This window comes from Bos indicus x Bos taurus, chromosome 3 (assembly GCF_003369695.1).
Source record: "Bos indicus x Bos taurus breed Angus x Brahman F1 hybrid chromosome 3, Bos_hybrid_MaternalHap_v2.0, whole genome shotgun sequence".
Taxonomy (NCBI): domain Eukaryota; kingdom Metazoa; phylum Chordata; class Mammalia; order Artiodactyla; family Bovidae; genus Bos; species Bos indicus x Bos taurus.
The window spans coordinates 110,683,966-110,703,648 of record NC_040078.1 but is presented as its reverse complement, the minus strand read 5'-3'; the positions used below and the strand labels follow the sequence as shown (position 1 = coordinate 110,703,648).

At 40.3% G+C, this 19,683-nt stretch overlaps 1 protein-coding gene across 5 annotated transcripts; it reads right to left on the bottom strand.

Moving 5' to 3' along the window:
- Positions 1–239: 239 nt before the first annotated feature.
- On the bottom strand, positions 240–16,184 carry SFPQ (splicing factor proline and glutamine rich). 5 transcript variants are annotated; one of them, XM_027537877.1, is made up of 13 exons: positions 15,250–16,167; positions 14,379–14,567; positions 13,772–14,073; positions 13,575–13,670; positions 12,578–12,774; positions 12,395–12,479; positions 11,983–12,100; positions 11,533–11,581; positions 11,331–11,452; positions 5,758–8,907; positions 2,623–2,671; positions 1,665–1,748; positions 240–329 (listed from the first exon to the last, which is right to left on the bottom strand). In XM_027537877.1, the coding sequence occupies exons 1-10, from the start codon at positions 16,075–16,077 to the stop codon at positions 8,770–8,772; spliced, it is 2,124 nt and encodes a 707-aa protein (XP_027393678.1). In that variant the 5' UTR covers positions 16,078–16,167; the 3' UTR covers positions 240–329; positions 1,665–1,748; positions 2,623–2,671; positions 5,758–8,769. The 5 variants fall into 5 exon arrangements, with proteins under 5 accessions (XP_027393678.1, XP_027393680.1, XP_027393682.1 ...); XM_027537879.1 differs by having other exon boundaries at positions 2,623–8,907; positions 15,250–16,184; XM_027537881.1 differs by lacking the exon at positions 5,758–8,907 and having other exon boundaries at positions 1,665–1,763; positions 15,250–16,184.
- Between the last annotated feature and the right edge of the window lie 3,499 nt (positions 16,185–19,683).

Here is a 19,683-nt window from a genome sequence, read left to right as displayed (position 1 = left end):
ATAAATAAGGGCATCAGGTTGATTAGCTATTAAGAAGCTGGGGGGGGGGGGGGGGTGGAAAAAAAGGCTGAAGCAGCTCTGCCAAAAAGGACTCAAGAAATATAAATCCTGAATTATGCAATTTGTTTTAAACTTGTAATATGGAATGACTTCAATGCCACTGAGAAATAAGTTGCTGATACTTATGGAAAAATTCTCAAAAATAGAAGAATCCTACTTAAAAACAAACCAAAACAAAATCCCATCTCGAAACATTTTTATTCAACAACAGGTTGATTCCTCTCTTTGCTCTTTTCCTCACTGGGTTTCAGGACACAGTTCACGTAATCCTGCCAATTAAAAGGAAACAATTATTCCAAAAGTCGTTAATAATTAGGTATCAAGGTCTCAAATATTTATCAGCAACAACCAAACTTTAATCAAAGAATGTGGTAGCATAAGTATTTGCTTATCTCTAGATAAATAAGGGTTAAGCAGCACAAATAATTTTAATACCAGACTCACCTAGCGAGTTTATTAAATTTTATTTCCATCTTCTACAAGAACTTTTAGTTACAACCAAACTCTTAAAAGGCAGATCTCTTCAAGATACTCCATTAATTGGCACCCTCTGGTGGCTTGGGCAGTAAAGAATCCACCCCCAATGCAGAAGACCCAAGTTTGATCCCTGGGTCAGGAAGATCTCCTGGAGAAGGCAACAGCAACCCACTCCACTATTCTTGGCCCGAGAAATCCCATTGACAAAGGAGCCTGGTGGGCTACAGTCCATGGGGTTGCAAGAATTAAAACACAACTGAGCAACTAATACTTTCTAAGGTATAAGACACAGATCTCAATTCTCCCATTTCTGCTTAAAATTCAACTGATTATGATAGCCCTTTATATCTAAGTGATACCATGAACAAATGCAATTTTTATTACATGAGACAGGTAAGCTACTGTCTACAGCCCATTTTGTAAAAAAAAAAAAAAGCTTTACTGGAACACAGTCACTGTCCATTCGTCTACCTAATGTCTATGACTGCTTTTTAGCCAGAAAAGCAGAGCTGAATTGCCCTTTAAAATTGCCAACCCTCTAGATTTTGTTTTCCATCTATTCTATCAGTGACTCCACCATTTAACTATCTGGATGAAAAATAGGAACTTCAAATCTTCTGAATCTTCCTCTGCATTGTTGTATGGATGCAAAGGTAAATAAAGCTATATATATTTTTATTAAAAACTTAAGTCCCTGTTTTTCCCAAGGCTTTAGCCAAACAAGACTAAAGCCAAGGCCTACCACACCTCAGAAAACTTAAAAAAAAAAAGATGATTAAATATTTAAGTAAATGTTATAAAAACATACTTGCTACAAAAAAGTTTTAACACAGAAGAAATTAAAATGAGATATCCACATAAGCAGTTATCTTACACCACCCAAGATTCCTTCTGAAGACAATTTTTTTAAAGATGTTTTTTGATGTGGACCATTTTAAAAGTCTTTATTGAATCTGTTACAAGACTGCTTCTGTTTTATGCTTTAGTTTTTTGGCCCTGAGGCATGTGGGATTTTAACTCCCTGCCAGGGATTGAACCCTCACCCCCTGCATTAGAAAGCGAAATCTTAACCACTGGACTGCAGGGAAGTCCCTGAGGACAGTTTAGAGTTAAGAATCTCAACTTACCTTGATACTTCATCAGTCTAACAAGTTGTGGCTTGCTTTCTTGATCAGTTCATGCTGTGTGACGTCTTGAGAACTTATATCCACCTAGCATTAAAATATCTGTTATGATAACATATTTGGCATTATCTTGAACAAAACTGATTTTTAACATGTACACTTTATTCTGACATCAACAGGTATATATTTTGGCATAGGTTTGGATTTCAGTAGTGGTTTGGTTTTTTTTCTTTTGGCTATGGGCTTCCCTTGTGGCTCAGACAGTAAAAAGAATCCACCTGGCAAGGGAGAAGACCTGGGCTCGATCCCTGGGTTGGGAAGATGTCCTAGAGAAGGAACGGCTACCCACTTCAGTACTCTTGCCTGGATAATTCCATGGACAAAGGAGCCTGGCAAGCTGCTGTCCATGGGGTTGCAAAGAGTTAAGACACAACTGAGCAACTTTCAATCTCACAGTTAGTTTAGGTAAGACCTGGCATTGTAGTATGTATCTATTGGAAAAAATCAGCATCATTAAGTGAACCCCTGAAGCGCAAACCCATGTTGTTCAAAGGTCAAATGTACTTTAAAGGAATTCTCCCTACCAATGACTGAACAATTGTTCTTCACAACTTATACTGTGAAAGCAATCTCAAGGAGATTTCTGAATTGGACCCAAGTTGATTTTAGAGTACCACAAAATACAGCATTTCTCTACAAATTCAAGCCTTTTCTGATCTAACTTCATCTTTTTCTTCTATTGTTTAACATTTTTGTAGTAAGTATTCCCAGCCTTTTCTCTTTCCAACTCATATACACCCACACACATCTATTTTAAAAAACAAAAATACAGGGGTATCAAGAGGTGAACATCTTAAAAAAAATCAAATAGCTTTCACCCCACATAGTTAAATCAAATCATAACCATTAAATAGAAACCAAACCCCAAATCCTTAATAGGTAGACTTTCAAGAAAACTTACTTCAAGTGAATGAGCACTCCAGTTCTCAGCCAACATCAATCATTCTTACCTAAAGAATAATAAGAAAAAGTTAATATAAAAGACAAGGGCATGAAGATTAGAAATGCTAATTTCAAAATTTAAAGAGTAAAATTCCAGAAACAAAGATTGGGGGCAAGTTACAGCATAAAAAATAGGAAGAAACTTCATGGGGGAGGTGGGTGGACTCTAAAATCATTCTGAAGTAGCAGTAGACACCTGAATTAGAGTGAGAACTGTATCTTCTTTGTATTTACAAAAGCCTAACTGCATTTTCACCAGTCTGAGCACAATGAAGTTTGACTGCAACCCAAAATATACTATCCCTTATGTGAAGGTATGTGACAACGTTTACCTAACCAAATGAGTTTTAACATCGGCTCTTTTCATATAAAAGCACATACCCTGCTCCCCACCAAGTATGTCTTCCATTCTCAGGTAGACTGACCACCTTCAGCAGTCCTCCTCCAAGAGTGCCCTCCCCATTCCACAGTACACAACAATGCAGTTGTTATCCTGCAGTCCTATATATTTGCCTCATTCTTTCCCTCTTAAGTCCTCACTGAGTTTTAAGTTACGGCAGGGAAGCTATGCCTTATCAGGACAGCAAGGAACCTGAGTTTTTCTGAGGGAGAAGACATTCACCTTCACTATATATGCCTGGGAGAGCCACAGTGCGCAAAAACCAGAAAGATCAGCCTTAATCCAAATTCCAGGTTTTTCTTCCTCCCTGATTATCAGAGACTGCCAAGGGTATATGAAATAGTTCCCTGTTGCACATGTACCATCCATAAGGGATACTATATCGTTTTGCATTCTTCCTCCATTCTCCAGATTATCCTATTCTGCATCCAGCCCCCTTTTCACCCTCTGAATAAATCTTTTCAGCACTGGTGTTCAAAAGCAACATTTATGTTTGATGGTTTACCAGCAACTGTGTGATTTCCACAGTTGAGTCTTAAAAATTGCCAATCATTATCTAGCAGCAATGACAGATGATTAGGAGCAGCCAAATCCTCTGAATTCTTTCCCTAACAGGCAGCCATTTGAGAACTGCACTAGCTGACAGAGCACTGAAACGTTATCAGCTAAAGCCCAAACCAAATAAAGGCCCAGAACAAACATCCCAGCTCTCTAAAACCTATCCAAAATCATTAATGTTAAGGCAGTAAATGCAGGACTGTGGATCATGTCACTGCAGCTGACAATGATTAACAATAAGAAACATGCAACCCCCATTAAAGTTAAAAGTCCAAAACTAGTCACACGCATCTCTTTATCGGGAAAAATGAGACTATTATGCATTCTTTGTAGGTTTTGCAACCTTATATGAAGAGCACCCATTGCATTTCTTTCATCTTTCATAAAGCACCGGTATCTATTCCCAAGGGCCTAACAGTACGAAAATGCATTCTGGCATCACACCTCTGAACTTGCGACCATTGTCATTAAAAATAATTTTTGTTTGTAATAAGAAAAGACTATGAAATACAATGCAAGCACCTGGGATATAGTTACTATTGAAACCCGTTTATCCCGTTTTTTGACTGATTTTTAAAAAGACCCTCTGCACTAAAATTCACAAATTACAGCTGCATACAAATCGAAACTAGTAAGAATCAACTTAAGTCACAGGTTTCTCATTGAAAGTGCAAAAGCCTATTCATCTTGAAATAAGCAGAATGAAGCAAAATTACCCCCCAACCCAATGATGTCCATGTATTAAGTACATTCTCTCAAAAGTGTTATTGACTGTTAAGAAATAAACCTGATCTTTTATTTCTAAACAATCACTGAGCCACGGTAGCCAAGTGTTGGCTACCAACTTCATGGATTATGCCATAGGAAAACCCCATCAGAATTGCATGCCAATTTCATGACACTATTGTCACTAATACTGAGCATTACGTTTGAGGTACATTGTATTACTAATACAGAGCTAAACTAGTCACCATTTGTTCTTTCGTCTAGCAGGAGTCAAGTCATTTGGTTGAATGGACTGCATATTAAAGTTACAAGTCTGTCCCCACCATGTGAACTGCTTGCCAAAGAGCAAGCCATTTTTGATACAAAAGAAATTCTCATAATCATGAAGAGTTTTGCCAACATTTATGCGAAGTAAACCAAACTTTCCAGTTACAGAGCAGAAAACATTATACATGAAAGCTATTTCTCATGCATGCTAGCTAAAAATCAGTTCATAGACCAATGTTCAGTTGAATTGAGGTCTGGAACAACTGTTGATGCAAAGCTTAAATCCTGAACAACAGAGAGGGTGCTTTTGAAGCCTTACTATTTTGGTAATTGAACAGTTTGGATTGCAACATCTCATCCCTAAAAAGCTAAGGGAACCAAATTCAAAAAGCTACCCTGAACATTTGCAGTTATCCTACAGAATACGACGAAGTCTTACAGTTGGGAAATGATTCCCAACATGTATTCAATAGGCAAGTCAACATGCCACACCATCTTCCCCCAGGTTTAGAGTATAGACATATTTAGACAAATCACAGAACTTGAACTATTCATGTTAGATTCCCATCTATGCCCCCAGTTAGTAACAAAGCTGTTCCCATGGAGCCCATTTAAAAAATGTTCAAATCACATTGCAAAAAAAAAAAAACTGTACTTTTAGTTTTAATTCACTCAACCCTGTGGAGTAATAACCAAGATTGCACTCTGAAATTGATATTGCTGACCTCTGGGAAGGTCAGTTTGCTATAACAGAAACTAATTGTCACGTGCTGTATACAGTCTGTGTCAAGATGCTAAAAGCACTCTACTTTCCAAATATGGTATGGTCCCCTCTCCCCCACACCACTGATGTGTTTCATGTTATGTTCAGTTACGATGCAACCAAAAACCACACAACTGAATCAGATACATACCAAATACTCAAGTTTGCACTTTTTATCTGAGAACTGCAACAGCACTGAATTCTGCCTGACAAATTACAGCTCTAACCCAAACCCACACAGTTTTGATATAAGCTAGCTTTATCATACACGTGTTAGGTGCTGCACTGTAATTTCATTGTCAGAAGTATGATGTCAGAATGCCCACGGAATAAAAGTACATAGCAAGTCACCAAGTTAGATTATATTGCTTGTTACCTACCTGTATGCAGTCGGCAATGAGAATCTCGGAGCAAGCAGGAATACTACATCCGGGTCCTAATGTCCATTGCCATTTGCGGTACTACGTTCCTCACAGTTACGCACTGCAGAAATGCTGGCTAAATGCAGTTATGTAGCAGGCCACTACTTTAATAGTGCACAATTGCAGTCCAAGAACACCAGAAAATATTCCGCCACAAACTTAGTGGCTTGCCCAAGAAAAGCCAAGTATCTGAATTTTGATCTGCCATGATATGCCACTTACAAAAATTGCACAGGCGTAACATTACAATTTCCCAAATTATTGTCTATTTATATTAGTGATATAATACATCTAATAAAGAGTGGTGGGGTTTACAGTACTTCTTAGAAGTTTAATTAGTGTTTTAAGCCAAGAGGATTATGGTTTCACTGAACATGAACCAATGGGCTAAGTTTCTGAAGTCCCTATTAAATACACTGGGATCTCTTAGAGAATGCATTTTTTAAAGATAAGGAGTAGTAAGAGGAGCAGTTAGTTTAAAAACAATCAAGTGTTCCTCTTAAAATTATGAGAGAAAGTGGAGAAGAGGAAATGGGGGCAGGTGGTTTCTTTAAATGAGAAGACTGGCCAAAATACCTCTAAAATACTACCTTCCCTTTCCCACCCCAAGTTTCGTAAATCAGCTTTTAGGAATCTACTTTTTGAGATGATTTAAATTCACATTAGGCTATCATATACATTGCAGGACTTGTTCAAAGTCTGAGTAGCTTACAACCCTTGATACACTGCTATTTCAGTGATAAAAGTCAAAACTTAGTTAAAACTAAGCAACATTATTTGCTAAACCATGTTTAGCAATTCTGCACAGTAAGTCTATCAAAACCACAACTTTTAGGAGATAATCCATTAGCATCCTTCACCACTCTTCAAAGGTACAGTACTACGAAAAGCTTATTTTAGGGGTCTGTGCCAGCATCCCTTTACAAAGAAAGGCATGTAATCTGAAAAATAAACTGAAACATTAATTTTATAGGCAGATTTTCCCATTTCCCCACCAGCCCCCACCCACACATTCAAGTTCACCCTCTGTGGGTGTCCCATGAACACCCCTTATTTTCTTATCATTAACGGAGTCCCTACCATACAATTCAAATTGTAATGGACTCCTTTCAAATCAAGACCCTTGTTTCCAATACAGAAAATCTCATACATTATCACCAATTAATGACTTGGGACAAAACTTCCTCCTATTATTATGGTAGAACTACTCATTTCCAAGTGTCTTGGTGAACAGAAATAATGAACATTTTCTAACGAGATTCTCTCCCTTAATTAGCACACCAGGTACCTGTCAGTCACACAACCAGAATTTGGTGGCATGCCTTTATATTCCACTAGTGTTTTAGTATTAACAGGTTTCCTATGCACAGTGCTCAATTGTTTCAACTATAGGTTTCCCTTTGTACTCAGGCACAATACTAAACTTACTTCAGCATTTAAAGATTTGATTTAGAATTTTACTTTTGCCAATTAACACTAAAAGAGGTGAAAAGGAGGAAGACACATTCCACAGTAAGAGTTCTATAATGTACAAATTAGAATGGAAACAGCTAAAATCAAAGCCAAACCATTCAATTACTTTACCTACTACTTTTAGGAAATTGTTCCTCTGCTTAAAAATACACTGGGAAAGCAGGTGTTCCCATTGTACTAACAGACACCAGTATCAATCTATTTTATTAATAAGTCAAAATGTCTCTGATGGAAGGAGAGTCAATGAAGTTGATGTTAAACTGACACCACCATCGAAACACTCCGAAAGCTTTATGGTGGGAGGAAGGAACATCTGTACTGTGTAGCACGAGCCACTGTCTCCAGATTTTGTGCCACATCAAAAGGAAACTATGAAAAACAAAAATGTTTCCTAAGAATGGTTCTCTGCAACCCTATGTTATTAACAGTCACTACAAGCTCTTAGAAAACAGACTAGTTTTTTTCATAGTCCTACAGATTTTGCCCAATAGAAGTAGCACAAGGAGATGTAAAAAGTTAGATTACAAGTATATACATTTCTAACCTACTTTATGATTAACTATACCTCTTATTTTTAAATTATTCACACTAAACTCCACCTTTATAAATCACTTAAAAGTAATACATGAAAAGGCTTCATGTTTAACAATCTTTAATTCAAATGTGAAAGTTCAATACAAGCCATTTGTAGGGCTTGGGACTCGTTTTTTAAAAAACAAGAATGGAGGAATGCAACAAAATGATCTTTCCACTTTTTCTTCAGAAACTTTCAAGGAAAGAATAGATCATAGGGCCATAAAAGATCCATTTAAGTCATAACCACTTTCTCCCCCTACCAATAGTCTTACACCCATTCCATAATCTTGATACACATTCCTGGATGAAGATTTACAGTTCAGCTTTGCTTACATAGCCATTTAAAAATACTTAGCACCAGCTTGCTTCCTTGCCAAACAAATCAAATCATGAAACTACTTCAGTAAGTATTTCTTCTTTTTAAAACAAGGGGGTACTTATAAGTAGAAAGCAATACTTAGCCTACAAATAACATTTCCCAGAAATGGCATATGCCATTCAAAGGCCTAGACACGCTTATGCTTTCCAAGTGGAATACCTAGCCTAATGTGCATAGAAGCATGAATGGCAAAGTTGAAGATCAATATCATAACTATTTTTTCTATTTATTTGAAGCACAGTAAAAAAAAAAAATTGGTACACTTTGGAAATTCAGTGGCACAGGTACACTGCCGTAACTTGAGGGACATTATACAGTTTAAAAAAAAAAAGGAAAAAAAAAAGGAAAAAAAAATCCCCTGTTGCAAACACTGCATTACATAATTTTACCTGCCCCAACAGACCATTTACAAATATTAGGTCAATAAACTGCTAACATCCATAAAAAGGTTGCTTTCTTACTAAAATGCAAGAATTTAAAAGACTGGTTATCTAAACAAGAAAAGACAAAAACAAACTGGAATGAAAGCCTAGATATCACATCTAAAATCGGGGTTTTTTGTTTGGGCCTTCATACTCTTCTCTCCCTCTACCATATCCTGCTGGAGTTCCAGGCCCCATTCCTCTAGGACCCTGTCCACCCACAGGTCCCGCACCTCCCTGCCCAAAGCGCTCAGTACGCTATTGGAACAGTAATTAACAGTTCATTATATGTAGTTGATGTCCATGTGTGTTAAGTAAATATTTTAGAAGGTTCCGTAGTCAACGTTCGTCGATACAATCACCAATGAGTCGATCCACAGGTACCGGGAACATAGAAAGGAAAAAAGGGTAATTTGAAAATTAGTTTACGATAATACATGCCTTGTGGTATGTTCCCACTTGAGCCATTCTCATACACCTGTTTCAAAGAATAGATCTTCCCTGTAGTGCTAAAAAATTTAAGAATTAGTGCAGATGTGAAAACCCATTCCAAAATGAGTTTTAAGAAATTTCACATCAGATTAACCCACTGAAAAGCTTACAAACTTCTCACTTTCAAGGTCTGAACAGGAAATTTAATTTCCAAGTAAGCCTAACAAGCCCAACCAGACAGATTCAATTCACTCAATGAAGTGACAAAGACCTACTCACCAGTTAGTGGTATGTGCTGCATAAGAAACCTTGTGCTTTTCAAGATCTTAAGACACATCTGCTAAGTTGCAGAAATCTTAAAAGGTTCAAAGTTTTTAATAAAATGCTACCAGACTACAAAAAGAAAAAGAATAGAAGACTAATAGGTTTAGTCACTTAACCGGCACAGTAATTTGATTTAAAAGTGTTGCCATATTCTCTCCAAGTATATCACCTTCACAGCCATCACTACATAAAACCAGAGAAATTATGTTCACAGTACTGTTCTTTATAGTTGCAAATTAACTGAATATACAGCCCACCCTCATAACAGCCCAACTTTTCATTTTCCCTTATGTCTGTGAAAAGTCCCGACAGTTATGATTCCGTGTTTTGGGTGTCTCCCAAACAGCATTAATACCAAGCTTAAGTGACTGCGATAAAGCAGGACTTTATTCCATCTTGTTTTAGGTTAATTCTAATCCTAGAAACCTATGATCCCAAACAGAGTAACCCTACAGATATGCAAGCACAGCAGCCTGAACTATCTCTCAAATTCATATAAAGCAGACCAATTATTAAGAGTATTGCTCAAAACACAAAACAAAGCCCCAAAACAGAACAAAAATCCAACAAAACCCCCCAGAAATTAAAAAAGGCATCAGGGTTTAAAAATGTTATTATAAATAATTTCAACATGCTTCCTATAAAATACTACAGGGCTACTCAAGACTAAATCCTAATCCTTCCAACTATTTCAAAATCCTAACAATTTTAGGTTTTCAGAGCATTGTATTATCTCAAAAAGGTAAAAAGGAAATTTGGGGGTTTGTTACCACATCATCTTAGAATCCAGAAGCTACACGTCACAAGGACTATAGAATCTGAATTGTGGGAACATCGTGTCAAAATTAGTTACAAATTTGATATATAACCTACATCTGACTATTAGGAAGCATATAAACCAAAATATAACTCACATTATTTTTAAAATTCATTTTGAAGCTAACAGCGCTACATTTAACCCTCCAACTATTTATGATTCTAATCTTCAAAGCCTTAAGCAGATGAAGCCCCATTCTAAATCCTTATTATTTGTAAAATGAATCTAGTGAGCTATATACTGCAGCTTCTCTCCTTTGCCAAAAGACTGTAGATGAACTAATTAGATTCAATTCGGTTGTGACAAAGCACTTTTCTCCAAACCCACCTCTACAGCCAATATTCAGTTCTTCTAAGGATTGTAAAATCCCAGTATCACCACTCAGACCAATTCTCTTGGTTGTTCTAAAGGATCCTGACACGCTATCTGTACAGCTAAAATATGACACCATCAAGAAGGTTCAGATCAAATGCACACAACTAGTATGCTAAAAAATAAGTGACTTTTGCTATTCTGTAGCAAAAGAGATGTCCATTTATTTTAGAAAGTACACCTAAAGACAGGCCCAACAGGAGGGAAACGACGAGTCCGAAGACTAAACAATTCCCTTTTCATGGATAAAGTCACACCAAATGTAGGTCAAAGTCCTAAACATTGCTAAAACATGCCTAAAGCTACAAGCTACAAACAAGTCTGATTCACACTTATGGCAAATACCAGCTTTATGAATGACAACTTGCCATTTGATTACTCTCACTTGGATGTAGAATAATCAGTAGTATCTAACATTTAGAATTTGGATTTGCCATGAACTATTGTGCAAAAGTACACAAGCAATATAATGGAAAGCACCTAAGTCTACTTATTGCCAAAGGTAACTCCCAACATACTAACAGTATTGACTTTTTGTTGGCAACCTTATCAGGTGGTTACCACATTGAGTTCTTCTATGTTGCCAAGGTATTCACCAATATTACGGATTTACACGATAGGGGAACTAAAAGAAGTCCAGTCACCTACTTAAAAAAACAAAAACAAAAAAAACACACACACATAAGTTGTGAGAATGAGAATTTCCTTTTGAACTATGTCCCACAAGATACATTACCATGTCGCTTCCCATCATGGAACCACTCATTGTTGCCGGTGGAACGCCAGGATTAGCTTCATAACCTATGCCACCACCACCACCTAGAGGTGGAAATTTCTGGCCTCCTGAGCCATAGGGATCTAGGAAACAAAAATGCTGGTTACCCCTCAACCAAAATACTGCTCTTCATTAATATTACTAATTTAATTTTCATTCTTACCTCCCATGTTCATTGCTCCTCCACCACCCATTCTCATGTCTCTTTCTCTCTGAAATTAAAAAAAAAATCCTTTCATACACTTCTACTAAACCCATACCAAGCATTCTTAACTTGGTAATTCTTAACTTGGAAATTCCCTAACAAGGAATTTCCAAAGCTGAACAAAAATTGTTTTCAACTTAAAGGAAAAAACCAATTAGGTGATTTTTTAAAAGATGCCATTATCAAAAAACCTATAAAGCAAGCTTCTTCCTAACCAATGAAATCTTTTGGCCCACCCAAGAAGGTAAAACTCAAGGCCCATCAATCATAAACACTTGGGTTAAAAAGAAAGAAAGAAAAAGGTAGAATAGCTACCATGTGAAAAGTGACATTTAACTGAATAAACTGCACCCTAGGTATCCACAAATTCTGTAGAAAACTCCGATTACATTGCAAAAGTTTACTTACTGGATCCATATAGCCCATCCGACTATAACTTTCCTCTCTTTGGCGTCTCATCTGTTCTTCCATCTCACGTTGACGAATCATCATCTCTTCTTCCCTCCTACGTCGTTCTTCCTCTTGCCTGGAAATATTCATCAAGTATGTAAACAAAAACTATGCACATTAAAAAAATTCAGCTTGAAGGAAACTAGTAGTTTACTCAAGAGCATTACAGCAAATGGAAGGTTGGGACTAAGGAGAAAAGCCCTAAATGTATTCCAGCAAAGTAAATGAGCCATATAACAGAAACCTCTATTTCACAATTTAAGCATTAAACCAACACTGACATAGTATTTAATATCTCTGTACCTCAATTGACTCACCTGCAAAATTTAGGTACACTTAACACTGAAACAAAGGTTTGACAAAATTGTACCTCAATTGCATCTCTTTACGTTTCTGCATTTCTTGATTGTGCAGTTCTTCCATGCGTCTTAATTCTTCCTGGCGTCGCATTAGATCTGAACATTGGAAAATTCTGTTAGAGATTCACATTAACAAATTCTAATACGCTCAAAAGGCAAATGATCCTACCGGCAAAATTCAGAAGGTATTTTACCTTGACGCAAAAGATTTGCCTGATGCTCATGATAGGCATCTTCCATTTCACTTTCCAATTTGTCTTTTGCATCTTTCATGTTTTTTTCAACTTGTTCCCGCTGCTGTTTTTCCATTTCATCAAGGGACTTCCACCGCTGAGAATACTCATACTCAAATGTCCCATGCTGGGCAAAACGAGGAGGGGTTTCTCTCTCCCTGACAATATTTAAATATGAACCAATTTATGGATGCACACAAGAAATATATGTATCTGATGTCCCCTAAAAATCACTGGTCCTTCCACTGGCTTCTCACTTCTAAGAAATACTGGAAGGCAAAAATTACCTTGATTCTTAGTTATCTTATCTCTTTACACATTCCAGGATGATGCTAGACAGTAACACAGGCAATGAGGATCAATCCTACCTTCCTCACTGTCCTAATTCCACTTCCCAAGCCAAGTTTCAATTCAAAGAATATTTTTCCAACCCTGAAAAACCAGGACATCTACAACACATCTTAACAACTGTTAAGAACAAAACAAGATTGCATATAAAAATATAGCTACCACAGAAACAACCACTAGGTATTTGAATGACTGCTTCAAATCCTCTAGCTTTCTAAACCTGAGCTTTTCATTAAGCATATCTAAGATTTTTGTACATATTAAGCAAAACTGAAAAATTATCAAGTTCTCCGAACTTACGGTTGCTGAAGGGGATAGGATAGTTAAGAGTTTGGGTAAGACATGCACACATTCCTATTATTTAAAATAGATAACCAACAAGAACCTACTGTACAGCACAGAGAACTTTGCTCAATGCTACAGGGCAGAGAGGATGGGACGGGCGTTTGGGGGAGAATGAATACATGTGCATGCATGGCTGAGTCCATTTGCAGTTCACCTGGAACTATCGAACACTGTCAATCTGCTATACCCCAAAACAAAATTAAAAACTTAAAACAAAAAAAAAAACGAACAAGTTCTCTTTTGTACTTTAAGAAATTGTTCTTACTTTTGATACATTGGATTCTTCTGGGCAAGTTTTTCAGGAAGACCGTCTTCATCATCTAACTGTTCAAGTGGTTCCACAATGACTGGACGAGGAGTTCTAACAACAAAAATGGTTCCATCTTAATTTTGTTCCATCTGTATCGCAATTTCTTCGTAAGTTAGTAAGTAAGAGTTACTAAGATAAACATAAAAACTTACGTTGTCAGTAAGAAAACACCTTCACTGCATCTTTCAAATGCTTTTCTTGCTGCTGGTTTAGAAGCAAATTCAACAATGCCTTTCCCTGTAGATCTTCCACGATCATCCACAATTACAACAGCCCTTTCAATAGGACCAAACTGGCTAAAGGCTTCTTCCAACAGTTCATTGGAAACATAAGGTGAAAGATTTCGAACAGAAAGGGCAGCAGCATGTGTGGCAAATCGAACCCGAAGCTGTCTACCTCTCATGGGTGTATCATCAAGTTCAGCTTTAGCTATTTCAGCCAACGCTCTAGATTCCTGCAAGCATCAAGACATACACTCAAAGTTAATGACCTCAAAACTGGCTAATGCCCACCCTAAAATTGTTACGAGTCTAACCCCCAATCCTATTCTACTGCCAGCTCAATTCAACTTATCTCGAAGCAGTCTTCCCTGACACTTACCACCCAATCGCCCGTTTTACATATTATGCACTATAGAGAGGCTACATCTTTTCTGTTAGTGATGAAAACTTTATAAAGTTGCTGGTTCAGAAAACACTATGTAGTAGTAAAAAAAAAAAAAAGATAATTCCACCAGAAAAACACAAAAACTAAACTCACAAGCTTAATAAATCCAAATCCTTTGCCTTTGTTTATAAAAACTTCTCCTGGTTCTCCATATTTAGCAAAAAGTCTTTTGAATTCATCCTCCGTGATGTCTGCAGGTAGATTACCAACAAACAACCGACACCGCTGGGTGTAAGTTTTCTCTCCAGGCCTCCTCAGGAGTGACAAGTTGGCTTTAAACCCCTGATATAAAAGGAAGGAAACTTTCAGATACAAGGTACCCCTGCAAGTAGGAAGAACCAATAGTCTTTTCCCAAAACTGAGTATGTTACCAATCCAATCGGGTTGCTCTTCTGTTGCCTTTAAAGATCGTATTACATGCCTAACCGGACTTCCAAAGTAATCACTCATAACATTAAAAAGCCTAAACCATCCTAATACTCTTGAGAAGTCTCTTTAGAGAGTAGGCTCTGTCTGTATCAGGAACCTCGTCAACCGTTTATGCCTAACGTCCCTGACAGCATCAAAACTATAGTGGACAAAAATTAAAAGGATGGAAGGGTATGAATAAAACGATTAAAACTGTTGTCAACGACGAAACCTGTGGCTAAGCGTTAAGAGAAAAACTCGACCGATGTCGTCAGTCCTAAATTTCAAGCTATACTCTTTACTCTGGACCCCAGGATCCGTTAGCTTTAACAGGGCCCATCAAACTTTCCTCAAACCACCCGCTGCCAGCCCGGAGGCCTCCCCAGGGATGCCGCTAGCGGACCCGCGCCGTCCGCCCCTCAATCCCGCAGCCCCGCCCACCCACCCCGGCCTCCCGCGCGCAGGCGCCCTTTCCGGTCTCCGACAAAATGGAGGGCGGGGAGAGGGGCCGCCGCCATCTTAGGAAAACCGACGCGTAGCTCAGGTTAACACTCACCTCAGAGTCCGAAATCTTTTCCTCGCTGCGGCCGCCGGGCCCTCCGGGCGGCGGCCCTTGGTGGTGCTGCTGGTGGTAGGGCGGATGGTGCTGCCGGCCCCCGCGGGGCTCCCCGCCACCTCGGTGCGGCGGCTTAGGGTGGCCGCCAGGAGTGCTTAGGCCCGGGCCGCCGCCAGGCTTCGGCCCGCCTGGCATTTTGCCGCCCTTGGGGCCGCCGGGTCCCGGGCCCTGCTTAGGCCCGGGCACCGGGCCCCCTGCAGGTGGTGGAGGCGGCGGGCCCCCAGCCTGAGGGGGGGTGGTGGGCACCCCACTGCTCGGCGGAGCCGGTGGAGGCGCACCTGGGGGCGCCGAGGTGACAGCGGGCGGCGGGGTCGGGGTGGGGCCTGGCCCCGTGGGGGCCCCCGAGGTCGGGGGTGTGGCGGGCGGCGCCGAGCCGGTGGCCGGAGGGGCGCTGCCTACTCCGGGAGCCGAACCGGGTCCTTGAGGAACAACAGACTTAGATGAGTCCTGTGGCGGCGGCGGCGGCTGCTGGTGCGGCGGCTGCTGATGGGGCGGCTGGTGCGGCGGGGGCTGAAGCGGCGGCGGCTGCTGTGGTGGCGGCTGCTGCGGCGGTGGCTGCTGCTGTTGCTGGTGAGGAGGCGGTGGCGGGATCTGAGGCTTGGGGCCACCTTGGCCCGGCACGGGCCCCATGGGTCCGCGATTCTGATTGAGGCCCATGCCGGGCGGCGGGGAGCGGAAGTCGTGGAGACCGCCGCGGCCGCCTCCTCCTCCGCGTCGGTGGAAGCCGCCACCGCCACCGCCCCGGCTTCGGAACCGGTCCCGAGACATGTCTGTGATCAAGGGGCGGTCGAGGCAAAAGCGGAGAAGTCGTTCAGGGAACGTGGAGGCCACCTTGCTTCGCACAAGATGGCGGATGACACAGGCGGCGCGCCGCCTTTGTCCTCTTCTTATATAGGCCTGCTGGCATGGCCCCGCCTACTTCTCGATCGGTAGCTCCAATAGCCAATTGCAAGTACTGTGCTTGGTGACGCTAGGTTACGAAGATCTCATCTCTCCTATTGGCTCTCGATGAGAGGCGGGAGGAATGGAGTGGTTGAAGATTTCAGTCGGCCAATGAGCGGTAAAGGAGTTGTCTGTAGGCCACCGTGATTTGCTGGGAGATATTTGAATGGGTTTTCCAGAGCAATTTTCCCGTGAAAGCAAACAGCCAGGGCCCTATCAGCTCCTGGGGAGAGATGTTAGAAGACCCTTTTCTTTCTTGATTGCCCTTATGAGCAGACTGCTGGTATCTTTCCACAGAAAGAACAGTAGTCTCCAGTTCAAAAGCATAAATTAGCTTTGTGCTGGGCCAATGGAATTAGAGAAAAATTTACAGATTTCGTACACAGCATTTACTGATTTGATTTTGGAACCTCATTGGAGTATTGGTTCTAGCAGTGTAAGTGTCTCAATAGGCTTAAGTGAGTGTTCTTTTGCTCAAAAAGGCCTTGATTTTGTGGTATATATGTAGACTGTTTCGGAGAAAGCAATGGCAACCCACTCCAGTACTCTTGCCTGGAAAATCCCATGGACGGCGGAGCCTGGTAGGCTGCAGTCCATAGGGTCGCAAAGAGTCGGACACGACTGAGCGACTTCACTTTCACTTTTTACTTTCATGCATTGGAGAAGGAAATGGCAACCCACTCCAGTGTTCTTGCCTGGAGAATCCCAGGGATGGCGGAGCCTGGTGGGCTGCCGTCTATGGGGTCGCAGAGAGTCGGACAGGACTGAAGCGACTTAGCAGCAGCAGCAGCAGCAGCATATAGACTATTTACAAACACAAATCACAGAAGGAATTAAACATTTTTCTTAATTCTACCACAAAACACTTGATGAGCAGATTAAGATACTTTAAAATTACCATATTAAAAAATATATATGGAATCAACCAATGGACAACATCCTTCTTATTTCGAAGTGCATGAGCCATTTCCCTTAATACCTCTCCTAATTAGTGTCATCTAGAGACCTTTGGGTGGATCACTCCTCTGGTTAATATTAGCCCATGGCTCATGTCTTCTTTTCTAATTCTGTATATCAGGCACCATCTGAATGGATGACCACCCAATAATACTCTTGTCAATCCTTTACCTCCTCGACTCCAGCCATCTTTCCTTCTATCCTATGTTAGCCACCCACCCACATCGTAGTTAATCCTATTTGTTATTGCCAGGAATAACATCCCTTAGAAAATCTCTATTTTGGAATCCCAGCCAACATAGTAACTTCTGAGTCTGACTTCATCAGAACCACCACACCAGGACTTAACCTGGCAGTCCAGTGGTTAGGCTTTCACGCTCCCACTGCAGGGTTCACAGGGTTGATCCCAGGTTGGGGAACTACGATCTCACATGCCATACAGCCAGAAAAAGAAAAACAACTCCCAGATTTTCACTCTCACTTTCACAACTTGTGTCACCTAGTTTAGATGTTGCGATGGCCATAGCTCTTTCTCCATTATACTCACCTGGTAAAATTCTGTTTGTGGTTGGACCAAAGAATTCACCTTCTTTAACAAGGGCTGAGGCTTTCACTTTAAATTTTGACCACGGTTCTCGAAAGGGCGTTAGGCTTTTCCTGTCAATCTTACCGAATTTCCCTAGTAAGTTCACTTTCTCTCTTCCAGAGATAGTGTATTTCATGCTTTCTCTGTTCAAACTCCAACACTCTGTTCTGTCACACCTCCATAACTAATGACTTCTCATATTTCTTTGAGAAAATAAGAATCACTGCATAGGAACATTCTCATCCAGCTAGAAGCCACCAAACTACTTGCATCTGTGTCCATCATCTCTGACTTCCTTCCTGATATCATGAAAAGTATATCTCTGCCCCTACCAAAGGGCAAGCCCTAGGCCCCCACCCACCACTCCTGCCCCAGTGATTTGGATTCCATGCTACACCCCCCGTGCCGTCTCAGGGAATTTTCTTTGCTGTATCATCAGTTACTTCTACTGAATCATTTCCATCGTAAACAAAACCTTCTCTTTACCCTATCATCTCATTTCTTCCACTATTTGCAACAGCATTAAAATTGTCTATGCTCAGTTCAGTTCAGTTCATTCGCTCAGTCGTGTCTGACTCTTTGTGACCCCATAGACTGCAGCATGCCAGGATTCCCTGTCCATCAGCAACTCACAGAGCTTGCTCAAACTCATGTCCATCGAGTCGGTGATGCCATCCAGCCATCTCATCCTCTGTCATCCCCTTCTCAGGTGAGAGCAAGTTAAAAGAACTAAAAGGTAGCCAGTATGACTGCAGCAAAGAATGCAAGAAGGAGAGATAACTGGAGAGAAATGGGATGGGAATGGAGGTTCACCTTCAGAATTTAGGAGTTTGTAATTTTTTTTTTTTCCTACGGGCAATATGAAGACAACAAGTGGTTTTAAAAAGAAGAGTAAGAAGCATCAGATTTGCTTCTTTAAAAGATAATTTTGATTGCTACCTGGAAAACAGAAAGAAAGGGCAGTAGTGACACCATGTTTAGGGCCCACTGCTTTGGGAGCACGGTGAACAAAGTAAGTCAGAAAGAGAAAGACAAATACTGTATGATATCACTTATATGTGGGATCTAAGTGTGACGCAAATCAACGTATCTATGAAACAAAAACAGACTCAGATATAGAGAACAGACTTGTGGCAATGGGGGTGGGTGGTGGATGGGAGCAGGGGAGGGAAGGCGTGGGTGTTTAGGATTAGCAGAGGCAGAGTTTATAGATAGGATGGAGAAACAACAAGATCCTACTGTGTGTGTGCTTAGTCTCTCAAGCATATCTGACTCTGCAACCAATGTAGCCCCCCAGGCTCCTCTGTCCATGGGATTTTTCAGGCAAGAATACTGGAGTAGGCTGCTATTTCCTTCTCCAGGGGGATAGTCTCATCCCAGGGATTGAACCCACCTTTCCTGTGTCTCCTGCGTTGCATGCAGATTCTTTACCCACTGAGCTATCAGGGGAGCCCCTACTGTGTACACAAGGAACTATATTCAATCTTCTGTGACAAACCATAATGGAAAAGAATATCAAAGGGAATAAATATATGTACGTATATGTACACTTTGTTGTAAAGCAGAAATTAACACAACATTGTAAATAAACTATTTATTTTTAATAAAATTTATTTAAAAAATAAGAGCCATTACTAACCTTGCCTCTTTGAAAATATACTAACCAGACATTTGTTACTGAACTCAATTTGTCTTCTGGCCTATAACATTCAAGAGCTTCTGATTTTTTTTTTTTTAAACAATAGCTAGTATTTATTGAGCACTTAACAACTATACTAAACACCTAATCTTCACAATTTCCCTAAGGAGTATGTCAGAAAAGTACAGAACCTTGGGACAAGGCCCTGGAGATGGAACCAGAGCCTTAAAAACTGTTATGCTTCATTCAT

Excerpts from the sequence above, each read along its gene's own strand:
- SFPQ (XM_027537879.1), bottom strand. The coding sequence starts at position 16,077 with ATGTCTCGGGACCGGTTCCGAAGCCGGGGCGGTGGCGGTGGCGGCTTC. Across the intron at positions 13,671-13,771 it reads GGTGTTTTCTTACTGACAAC|AACTCCTCGTCCAGTCATTG; the intron begins GTAAGTTTTTAT and ends TTTTGTTGTTAG. Across the intron at positions 12,101-12,394 it reads CGTAAAGAGATGCAATTGAG|GCAAGAGGAAGAACGACGTA; the intron begins GTACAATTTTGT and ends GAATATTTCCAG.